The sequence below is a fragment of the Portunus trituberculatus genome, chromosome 10 (assembly GCF_017591435.1).
Source record: "Portunus trituberculatus isolate SZX2019 chromosome 10, ASM1759143v1, whole genome shotgun sequence".
Lineage (NCBI taxonomy): Eukaryota > Metazoa > Arthropoda > Malacostraca > Decapoda > Portunidae > Portunus > Portunus trituberculatus.
Genome location: NC_059264.1, coordinates 12,228,000 through 12,240,334, shown reverse-complemented (window position 1 = coordinate 12,240,334; position 12,335 = coordinate 12,228,000). Strand labels below are relative to the sequence as shown.

General features: G+C 38.5%; 1 protein-coding gene across 1 annotated transcript; it reads left to right on the top strand.

Moving 5' to 3' along the window:
• The first annotated feature begins 581 nt into the window (after window positions 1–581).
• Window positions 582–9,591, top strand: LOC123502148 (tryptase beta-2-like). The gene is made up of 6 exons (XM_045251370.1): window positions 582–785; window positions 1,919–2,177; window positions 3,659–3,767; window positions 5,350–5,494; window positions 8,499–8,638; window positions 9,155–9,591. The coding sequence occupies exons 2-6, from the start codon at window positions 2,161–2,163 to the stop codon at window positions 9,320–9,322; spliced, it is 579 nt and encodes a 192-aa protein (XP_045107305.1). The 5' UTR covers window positions 582–785; window positions 1,919–2,160; the 3' UTR covers window positions 9,323–9,591.
• Window positions 9,592–12,335: the final 2,744 nt, after the last annotated feature.

The following is a 12,335-nucleotide window of genomic DNA, read 5'->3' as shown; positions in this document are numbered from 1 at the left end:
GAATTTATGGCTTAAAGGGGGGATACTTTTTTGTGGTACCTCCTATCTCAAAACCCATCCACTAGGAAACCATTGCGCCGAATGAGGAAGCCCAACCTACACTCGGACCGTGGACAGGATTGGAACCCGTATGCTTGCAGACCCCTCGGACCCCAAAGCACGCATGGTTCCACTGTACCACAGCGGCGCCAGATGACCCAAGAGCAGGAAATCATAATACTTTTTGATCATACGTATAAATAACACAAGGAAACGCATCACCTGTGTCAACTGAGCAGGTGATCAAAATTTCAGGCATAGTGGACCACATGTGTGAACGCCAAGGCATTGAGGGACACATGCGCCAGGAAACAAAATTATTGGACGTCACACACACACACACACACACACACACACACACACACACACACACACACACACACATACTTTTTCTGTCGAACTCTTTTTCCCATCTCATCTGTGGCTCATGAATCACCTGCTTACCCTCCCGCCCTCCATTCCTGGTCCTCCCAACACCCACCACCTCACCAGCCTCTGATAAAATGCAACACGCCGCTAGCCCGCCACTCCTAGACCAGTGTCATCGGCCCAGTCGGCGAGGAAGGTGGAGGCCGGGTGGAGGCTGGCTGGAAGTGGAAGCAAGCGATCCACGGTCCCTCTTTCTGTCCCTATAGCAAAACTAACTCCCTAATTCCTTTTCAGATACGTCACTATTTATTGTCGCAATGTTATCACTATTATTTATGTTACAGGACCGACTTGCGATCCCGAGAGAGCAATTTGTAGTAAGTAGCCAACAAGTCTGTTCGTTGCAACACCTTCATCCATTATAAAATTGTGTTTTGTGTTTGTTTCCTTCATGGGGCGCTGACAGTGTTGGGCCAGGAATGGCCAAGGGACAGCTACTTTTACAAGTATTGTGTCACACGCCAGACTGGTTTTTGTCATCTCTAGACACGTTTGGTGCTGCAGATAATTCACGAAAAGATTCTCATTTGTATGGATAATTTCTTTGGCGCTCTACACTGTGTCTTTATATCGGTGTCTATAGAGCTACAAAAACCAGCAATTCGTGAAATTACACTGAATGCCAAATACACAAATTAGGGAGGATTTGATGTATGCACTAATGAAATGAATGCACATCACAAGCATCTTAAGAAAGAAGTAAAGAGGTGAGAGGTGGAGTAAGTTGTGTACTACAAAATCTTCGTCTGAAATATTCAGTGGAACATGACATCACTATTTAAAAAATGTACAGACTGAGCCCAGTGTAACTGCCGGGTGTATTGTGACTGCAAAATATATATATTTTTTTATGAAGTGTAGTAAAAAACATGTATTTTGTATATGTGTGTGCATGTGAGTATTTACTGCCTATTCTTGAGATACGCCCACACCAGACGATAATGCTTGAAACAATGTTTGTAAACATTTAAAACTTTGAAAATGTTTGTCAAACATTTGGAAGACAGTTTGGAAACACTCACTTCTCTAACCATCCATCGAACCACTCACCCTCCATCCGTCAATAAACTCATCCATCCATGTCATTACCATCGCACCACTCATCCATTCATGCATCTATTCATCGAACTAACCACGCATCTATTCATTTAGTCACTCATCCATCCATCCTTTCGTCTATGAACTTTTCCATGCATCTGACCACTCGTCCATCTATCCATCCATGGCAACTGTTTCCCTAAGGTTTATAAAGCAGGACTATTTTCAAGACTATAAAAAATAAATTGTTTGGCTCTCATGCAAGTCTTCCCCTTTGATAGTGCAGAATCCCTGCTAAACTTTAAAACTCTCGATATTCCCCGCTAGATCCTGTTAAAACTAGTCAAGATAGACGCAGAAACTTTCAAGACAGTGGCTGGATATGTCTTTTCAAGCTAGCATTGCTCCTCAGGGAAATGCGGTGAGGCTCCTATCGAGGTGGCCCGCCTGGCTGACAACGACACTCGTGAGGTTCAGGCGAACACTTATGACATCGAAGGCAATGTTATTACCAAAGGCACGAGGATAATCGGCGGCGACAAGGCCTCGCCACTGGAGTACCCATTCCATGTGTTCCTTACAAATAACAACGGTACAGTGAACTGCGGAGGAACCATCATTGCTCGAAAGTGGGTGCTCACCGCGGCTCACTGCATGGCACCTTTAAATGGGTGAGTGCATACTACTAATGTCCTACACACTCAAATATTTCTGAGTCTTATTTGGACTGCTTTCAACTGGCAGCAATGGAGTTTTATTGGAATTCTCAAGGGTGCTTTCATGATCTTTGTGATAATTTCACAAATAGTCCATATCTTGAACAGGCCGTAGTGAACATTTCTGGGAATGTTTTGATAATTCTGGTTAGTTTAACTTAACTCCTACGTCATGAACTCACCGTATGCTGTATTCTTCATGTTGTCCTTAGTATTATAAGCCCTGTGCTAACCAGTGGTTCTCATACATCTTCCGGTCACCAGCCAATTTTCATACATAACTCTTATTCATGGCCACTACCTAAAGCCCTTAAATGTAGTGACTGTCTAAACTCCTGCACCCATTACGTAAATAAAGATCGCTATCAATAACTGTGATTTTGTGGATTTCAATGTTTTTTTTTTGTTAAATATTTAATTTTCATATGACTATCAAAGTGTCAGTAAAGAAGTAATATAATGCAAATAAACACCTCGTATTTGTACCTAGTGACTCGTTAAAAAAAGTATAGAGCAAAATTTAAAAAAAGATGAGAAGACCCCGGAACAGTGGGAAGTCTCTTAGCTCGTGGTTTCTTGCGCAGAATCTGTGTCCCCTCCCAGACTGTGAAAATTTGATTCTATGATTAACAGCATCCACCGCTCACTGTTACTGTGTTTAACGCACACTTGAAGAGTATTAGGAAGCGCTGTTCAGCTTCTGCCCATTAGTGGTGCAGGCAATTTCATTTATAGTGGTACCCATATAGGGATCATATCATCACCTAGGCTCATCTTGGGTGTAACCACCTAGAACCTGGGTATCATGGTGACATGCAGGTAACTTTAAACCACTCGACAAAATGGCAATGTGTACGTGGTGGGAATCGAACCTACGCGTAGACATCTGCCCGAGCTCACAACCTCATCCACTGCGCCACCGCCTCCCTAAGTAACGTAATTGATAAACTTACGACCTGATCATCGCTGCTGAGGTGTCCCGAAAGCCCAGTAATTATTTTTTCTTACAAAAACAATGGATATAGATAAATTAGTATTTGCATTAAAAACTTTGAATATGAAAAAAAAACTGCATAAACCAAGGAAGGCAGAACTGCAAGAGGAAGAGGAAATTTTCCGTTTTTTTCTGCATTTTTACACATCACTACCTTGGGTATTGCACTCCACCTGTAGGAGAGAATGGGATTTACGTGTGTACTTTAAAACGTTTGGCTGTCTTGAATACTTTCTAACAGAATCTACATCTGGTGTTCTATAGATTGTTTTCATTTGTTTTCAAATTACAGAACCGTAAAGGCTTTAAATTTTGAAAAAATATTAAGTCACCATATTCAATCTAGTCCCGAAAATAAGGTTCTTCCCATAATCCCACAAAGGTCTTAGTGCTACAGGCCTGTCTTGGCCAGTCTTTCATCACAGTTTATATCTGTCCGCAGTGACTTCTCTAAACTGCTCGTCGGCCTTGGAAGTAACTTCAGGGACATGATGACGTACCTGCCTGTGGTACGAGTTATCATACACGAAAATTTCGTTCAAGTTCAAGACGTAAGTGTATGTGTGTGTGTGTGTGTGTGTGTGTGTGTGTGTGTGTGTGTGTGTGTGTGTGTGTGTGTGTGTGTGTGTGTGTGTGTGTGTGTGTTTATCATAACAAACATAACCAGAGATCCATTTGTGTGGTCCTACCTCTGTATATTTATTTGTACAGTCTTTCTTTCTATTAGTTGATGTACAAACAGTCCTCTCCCAAAACCTTATCTTCTAGTCCAGTAGTTCTTTATCTTGGCGTTAGTAATTTCCAAAGCGGATTTGAGTACTACTTTTGAAAAAAAAAAAAAACAGGAATTTGTCTAATTGTATTTTTCATACTTTTAACGACAGCATAGTCAGATAATGAGAAGTTTATGAACAATGCAAAAGTATCGCCCTTTTTTTTTATTTAAATCTGGAAGGGAATTGAATTCATAGATGCAAGAGGGCAAGGAGGAAAGGACACATTTCTAAAGGGGACGTGGTAGTGGAAAGGTTAAGAACCACTGTTCCAAGGCTAATATGGACAAATATTTTGGAGTCTTAGTTCTGATTAAAGTTGCGCTTATCTTAAAACTATACTTGAGTGTGGGGATTGCATTGAATTTAAACACAGATGCAGGTACAACAATACATTGTAACGATGCAAAGAAGTGAAGATATTTCTTAATTTCTCGTTATAAGTAGAACATTTTAACATATTTAGTATAAATAGAAAAAAACAACAACAATTCTTAATTAAAATTGAATGAGACGCACGGCAACAACAGAACAATAGACTTGCCAAAGTCATCAGTGCCGGAAGATAAAACAGGGCATTTATCCCTTTAATGTTGTTGTCAAGGCGTTACTCTGTAGTGTTCTGTGCCACACAGGCAGAACAAACACAGCTCACCGTCAGTCCTTTATTAACGTCAACGTGAACACACTATGAAGTCAGCTGGACGATCAGGCGGGGGTAGACCGTAGTGAAGTTCGGACAAATGGAACCCCAACTGACCAGGACCTGCTGTCATTGTTTAGTGAGGCATAAAGCCTCACATTAACTATAAAATGTTCGTCTGGGTTGATGAGCCTTCTAGTGGAGTACCTTTGTCTCTCTTGGTGTTGGTAGGAGAACCCTCGTAGTCATCTGTCAGCGGTGGCAGACTGTTATTTTATTGACATGATGAACTCCTCAAGAAAGATGGATCGTGGACTTTGCTTCGTTACGTCGTGGCGTCTTCCAGTGTCGGAGTTAATTGCACGGCGGACAGGAGATGCGTGACAGGGTATTGGTTGTTTCCAAAGATGTGTCGCAAGCACGTCGCTCTGTGGTGACTAGTTCTGCTTCCATGGGCTGGGTAGCGGAGGTGGTAACCTTAGACCTCTTCCTTATCTTTCTCTTGCCTCTCTTTGCTATTCCTGCTCGAAACATCCACTAGCAAGGCGTATCACCTACCTGGTGAAGGCTGTTGTTTTCCTGTGATTGGTTAAACTAACTAGAAACTAAGGGTCAAGCCTCTATCCCCCATACTCCACCCACTTGTGTGTGTGTGTGTGTGTGTGTGTGTGTGTGTGTGTGTGTTTGCACTTATTGATACGATCTTTTCTGTTTAGGGGGGATGACGTTGCCCTGATTGAACTACCATTGGAGCTCATCTTCGAAAGCAATGACGTGGTACAGCCAGTGTGCCTGGCCGAGGCTGAGGACTTGATGCCTGGGAAGGATATGGTGACCACTGGCTGGGGATTCCTCTTTCCATGTAAGATTGACCAGAATGAAAGAGATGATGCACATTTCTTTCATCTTTATCATCTTGAAACACCAGAGTAACAGACAAAGAGGAGGCAATAGACACCTATCGAAATGACAATTACTCCTTGGGAGGTCTCACACGTACTGTGCTTGGTGGGTGTTGTGGACCTGCCTTTGACACAGCTCTGACTTCCCTCTTTGCCTCACAACACAAGGGAGCAGTCAGAGCCTTTCCTCTCAACACAAACTATCTTCTCTTTCTCAGAGCATTAAAGACATCTGACACATAGAGGCTTAGCTGCAAACTCAAAATGACAACTCCTCCATCAAACTAAAGTATCTTGACACCCTCCCACATCATGTTTTCTTCATAAGTTCCACAACATTCAAGATCTAGAATGTAATTTTAAATCTGTGAACCTTTTACCTCTCCTCTTCTAAGATTACTTTTCTTCTCATCATCTTTGTACTTTCGTCAACACAAGTGACTGACTTGGCTTACTAACACAAGCATCTTCTGTTTTCCTCCTACTTTCTTATTCTTACTTTTAATCAAACTAGATATTGCGTCTATGAGCCAAACATGGTCTAGTTCCCAAGCTCTCGAGCCATCACAATTTTCTATTATTCTATTTCGATTTCAAAATTGCTTTCAAGCAAAATTTATCAGTACTACATGCCTCTCATCAAATTTTAAGTAGAAAAATTCTTTAATTAACTTCCTAAGTGGAGCTCATCCGATCTCCTTTCCTATGCAGGTAGTTCTCCAGTTTTGGAGACGTAATATTTACCACCAGCTATGGCCTCCCTCTCCTTTCATTGAGCATCATTGTGAACTAGTCGTTTACTTTGGTATTCTTTACTACCTACATCTAGAGCAACTGGTGCACCACTGTACCTGTATTCGTGACAATCTTAGGAAAATAGCAAAGAATTCCTGATCTTTCCCTTGCCTGTAATGTAGAGGTTCTTAATTTTTTCTTTTTACTACGGCCTTCCCTCTATGGATCTGACCCTCCCTCCACACTCCCATGCACCAATGAATATAATTCATTCCTAGATTTTAAAGAAAAAATAGAAAGTTTTTTTAGTCTTTTAACTGATTATGAATCGGTCTCATTATTAGCGAGATATTTGCCACTGCTTCTTAGCTACTAGATCTTGATTGTGTGGTTAAATGTCAGAATGCACAACGCAAATCCCCTTCCACGTTCAGCCTTTTCCTGTACTTGGTGTTGAGAGTTTCGAGCGTGGAAAATGCAACTACAATAAAGACACGTGGATCCGAACATAGTTAAAACCCGAAGAGCCTCTCGTTCACAGAATTAAAGAATGATCTGCTTTTTTGTTCCAAGAGAATGTGCCCCCTTTGGAAATTACTGATGCCCCTTAGAGGGAAGCACCCCGCATGTTAAAAACCACTGCTCTAATCCTTCTGCTTATGCTGTCATTGTCTTCTTCACCACCTGGCATCTCCAACCACCTTACATTTCTATCTTGTCCTATTTCTCCAATTCCTCCTCAGTATCTTTGAAAGCAGAGGTGTCTATGGAGATTAGCTTTACTACTCAGAGACATGGGCAGGAGTTATTCAGATTTTCCATGAAACGACTATCGCTTCTGTGCCAAGGACCATTTATAGTATGTGTGCAGAGTACACAATATACTGTCTGGCATGGTGTCTCCTATGGCCTTTATATTTATATCTGTAATTTCATCATCTTTTCATTTTGTTTCAGATCTTTCTATTACTATTATTACTCAGGGAGGAGGTGGGGCAGTGGGTAAGGTGGTAAGCGTGGGATCGGGCAGACGTTCACGCGTATATTCGAATCCCACCACATACCGCTTTGAAGCTATGTCATTTGTTGAGTGGTTTAAAGTTACCTACATGTCACCATGATGCCCAAGTTCTAGGTGGTAACACCAAAGATGCGCTTGGGTGGTGATATGGGCCCTAATATGCGTACCATTATAAATAAAATTGCCTGCATCACTAATGGGCGGAAGCTTAGCAGCGCTTCCTATACATACTCTTCAAACATACTTACAGGCGCTATAGGACATGACATTAAAAAGAAAAGAAAAAAAAAGTCACTTTTCTCACAGGTATTCTAACAGCAGTGTTTCTCAGGTTTCTGCCGTCATTCACTTCTTTTCTGTTATTCGTCAAAGATATTTTAAACCTAATCTATTATTCTAACCATAACTACGCGGATGATACTAATCATTTGAAAGTTACGTAACTCAATCAAGGAAGCCACAGAACGCCTGGCTGCTTATCTTTCCAGGTTTCTGTTTAGGGCAGAGCAAAGTTAGTATTGCTAAATGTTTTAACAACCTCCCAGACAACTACCTCTCTTCAACAATGACACTCAATTCCTTCACTGTTTTACACTGAATATCTTGTGTCTGACCTTTCCTAAAAATATAAATTTAAAACCTCACTCCTTGTTCCTACCTCAAATAACTTCCACAATGTTTGGAGTTCTATGCCAATTTCGTAATTTTTTCTCACCCCTTTTTTTGATATGAGTCTTAGCTGTCCATGCATTCGTTTGTTTCATTTACACTGCACTCTTGGATTGGGTGAAATCAAAAGCAATCTTTCATTTCTTTTCTTCATAAACTTTGGAACTCAATCCCTTCATTTTATATTTCCTTCTTTCTTTGATGTAAATTGTTGTGCGAAGGAAATTTTAAGAAGCTTTTAAAATTTGGACGAACTTTTTTGCAATATATATATATATATATATATATATATATATATATATATATATATATATATATATATATATATATATATATATATATATATATGGCGTGTCTGCTTGACTTGCCTTATTGTTGAGAAGTTGGTCGTCTCTGAATAGAGGTGGAAAAGAGATCCAACAAGACCTGTTATGTCATTTATACACTCACGAAATCGAAAAATTAAGAGTCAGAAAAGACGCATATATTATTCTTTAGGATGTTTTGCCATATGCTAACTCGACTATTTCTTTCCCCAGTTGCAAACTCTCTTCCTAATGATTTGTTTGAAGTAAGCGTCACTCAAGTGGATGCGAATATCTGCACATACTTCACTGAGATACCAAGCGACCAAGGGAAGGTCGTTTGCACCATCAACATGGCCAAATCCACCTGCATTGTGAGTTACACTGCGCCACGAAATTATAAGCAGTTAACTAAATATGTTTGATGTACCAAGAGACATCATCTAAATGTTCTTCGTCTTCATCAGCATTTTCATTATTTATTTTCTTTCTTCGACCACTAACCTTTTTTTTTCTCTTCCTCTTTCCCCTTCGAGTCTTTTGCTTTTCATCTTTTCTCTCCTATCACCCTCCTCCTCTTGTTCTCCCTCATCCTCATCATTATCATACATAATAACTCTAAGGGAACTGGCAATCCAGTGGGCCTATTTTTTTTCATTTTTTGTTGCCCTTGACCAGTGACCCCTCTTGCGTAAGAAAATTTTTTTTTTTTTTTCTCTAAGTGGCGTTCTTCTTTATATCTGAATGATTCAAGAACGTTCACTAGGAACTAAAGTAAACGAAAGGTATAAAAAATTAATCACGCTCTTAGCTCTTAGCTGTAAGTAGTGTCTTTTGATATTAATGCAGTTAACCAGGATCCAATAATGTATCATTAACCATTTCTCCAGGGCGACAGTGGGGGGCCGCTGGTGGTGCAGCTGTGTGATGGACGATGGGTGCAGACAGGAATAACAAGCTACGGGGAGTCAGGGTGCAGCCAGCCAAGGGTGTTCGCCAGCGTCTCCTACTACAAAAACTGGATAATAGATAAGATTAAACCGACAACTATTTGCTGAGTCGCCGAGAGAGTTACTCCTGATCAGTTTGAGAGAAACAGCAAACCATCTTCTTCCGGAACATTTTTATGACTAATATAACGTCTTCGTTGAACTCCTCCATTACAATTATTTCTTTTATTTATCATGAGTGCAGTCTAATGCTAAATTGTTTCACTCTTCATAGATGCACCCTTCAAATTGCTAGTGAAGACTTTCCTTTGTGAAAAATACAAACAAACAAATGAACATATGAGTAAAAAAACAATAAAAAAAACTATTTATCTTAATTGAGTTTTCATTGTTTTCGCTAAAAGAATATCAACCAAAATAGTGATAATAGAAAATAATAATAATAGTAAAAATAAAATAAAATATTAGTGATGATAATAATAATAATAATAATAATAATAATAATAATAATAACAATAATAACAATAATGACAATAATAATAAGAAAAATAATAATAATGAAAATAATAGTAATGATAATAATAATGATAATTATAATATGGGGTAATATAATAATATGGGGTAATAATAATAATATGGATAAAGGACAGACCAAGGATATTCAGTGTGGAAGAGGGAGACAGTTGAGTGTCATTGAAGAAGAGGGGGATGGTTGTCTGGAAGGTTGTGTCGAGTTGATAGATGGAGGAATTGAGTTTTTGAGGCATTGGACACTACTAGGTTTTCTCTGCCTCAATCAGAAATCTTAGAAAGATCATAAGTTAGGCTTTCTGTAGCGTTCCTACGTGAGCTGTTGACTTCCTGCAATGTCGGTCGTCTCTGAAAAGACGTGGAAAGCTTTTTACATTTTCTGTTTACGAAGGAGTGTTTGATAAGTTGAAGAACAGACTTGGCATGATTCCAGGCAGAAATATAAAGTGCATGAGATTCAAGTGATGGAAGGCTCAAGTACCTTTTTTGTGCAACCTCTCCATCATGAGAGTAAGGTTGTGTTAAACCAAGGTTTAGAAGGTTTAGGCTGAGAAAAAGAATGAGGAATGTACGCCTCCATGCCAGAAACTGTAACCTTTGTTTTGCGTTCAGCACATAGAGACGGGTCTCTTACACGTAAATAGTAATCATTCCAGGGAAAATCAGCATAATACCTCCTCCTCAACTGGCAGGGGCAAACCGCCAGAGGCACCTACGCCTTGGGGGATCCTGAGGAGGGATCGGAGAGATAGGACATGATACAGAAATGAGATTGTAATCGGAGAAGCCCAACGGAGAAGATAGGATAACATCATAAGCAGAAGGATTAGAGGTAAGGAAAAGATTAAGAATGTTGGGCGCATCTCCAAGACGGTCAGGAATACGAGTAGGGTGTTGCACCAGTTGCTCTATGTCATGGAGGATAGCAAAATTGAAGGCTAGTTTACCAGGATGGTCAGTGAAGGGAGAGGAAATCCAAATCTGGTGATGAACTATGAAATCTCCAAGAATGGAGATCTCTGTTACGTTCACCGGTTAAACGGATAAGATTGGCATCAGGGAGCCGGTGAACAATAACAATAAAAAAAAAAACACTGCAGGTTCAACTGGTGAGGAAATGCAAAGGGGCACTTTAAAAAGCTATTTTAATAACCCATAATGAAACTGACACACATAGATATAACATGAAACATGAAACACAGATATATAACATGAAACACAGGAAAATGACATACACATATACATATAACACAAAAATAAATACAACAATAAAGAACCCAACTTAATACCTAACAATAATCCTAATCCTATATGGAGGCAATGTGGAAAACACGGGACGAGGGGAAGTGATACTTATGCGGTGTCGCAGTGGTGAAGTGCTGGGTGATGGTTGATCCCACGGTAGTCCAAAGAGGCGTTGTGTTCACTGGTTGAGGCCTGGACCTCGACTTGACTTTCCAGAAAGCCGAGCTTGCTTTAACACTTCCGCTGGAGTCGAATGGGACCGCGTGAATTCAACTTCGGGACAGTAGCGGGGCTTCATGAGACGGTGACGTGGAAGGGGAGGCGGAGAGGTGGCGAACGAGGTAACAAGCGGAGGAGGGGATGGTAGTGGAGTATGTTACGGGCGGGCCGTAACACTGTGAAAGTATACAGGGACAGAATGTGCTCCACTTTGCAAGTTAAATAGCCAAAAAATTTATCACAGTCAGAGTAGTTAGGGGAGATATAGTAAGAAGAGGGGTGGTGATCTACAGATTGAAAATTAGACCTAAGACCGATAATGTTGAAGAATGAAATGAAGGAAAATTGAAGGGAGTGTAAAAACATTTTTGGTCGTTGCCGAGAGAGCAGTTCAATCAAAGGACATTTATGGTCACCTTCCCAGAAGGAGACTCCGAGGCTGGAGTTAATATCATTATTATGAATAATAATGATATTAATAAATAATAATAACATTAATAATAATAATAATGATAATAATAATAATAATAATAATAATAATAATAATAATAATTATTATTATTGTCATTATTATAAATAATAATGATATTAATAAATAATAATAATAACAACAGCAACAACAATAATAATAACAATAATAATAATAATAATAATAATAATAATAATAATAATAAAAATAATAGACACAAAATAATAATAATAATAATAATAATAATAATAATAATAATAATAATAATAATAATAATAATAATAAATAAATGAATAATAATGATTATCATAATAATAATAATAATAATAATAATAATAATAATAATAATAATAATAATGATAATAATGATAATAATAATAATAATAATAATAATAATAATGAGACAAATGATTAACAACAACAACATAATAATAGATAATGATACTACTACTACTAATGATAATAACAATAATAATAATAATGGTAGTAACAATAATAATAACAATAATAATTATAGTAATAATAATAATAATAATAATAATAATAATAATAATAATAATAATAATAATAATAATAATAATAATAATAATAATAATAATAATAAAAATAGTAATAAGATAATAATATTAATAAATATAAACACATCAATTATTATTA

Excerpts from the sequence above, each read along its gene's own strand:
- LOC123502148 (XM_045251370.1), top strand. Across the intron at positions 3,768-5,349 it reads ATTTCGTTCAAGTTCAAGAC|GGGGATGACGTTGCCCTGAT; the intron begins GTAAGTGTATGT and ends TTTCTGTTTAGG. Across the intron at positions 8,639-9,154 it reads TGGCCAAATCCACCTGCATT|GGCGACAGTGGGGGGCCGCT; the intron begins GTGAGTTACACT and ends CCATTTCTCCAG.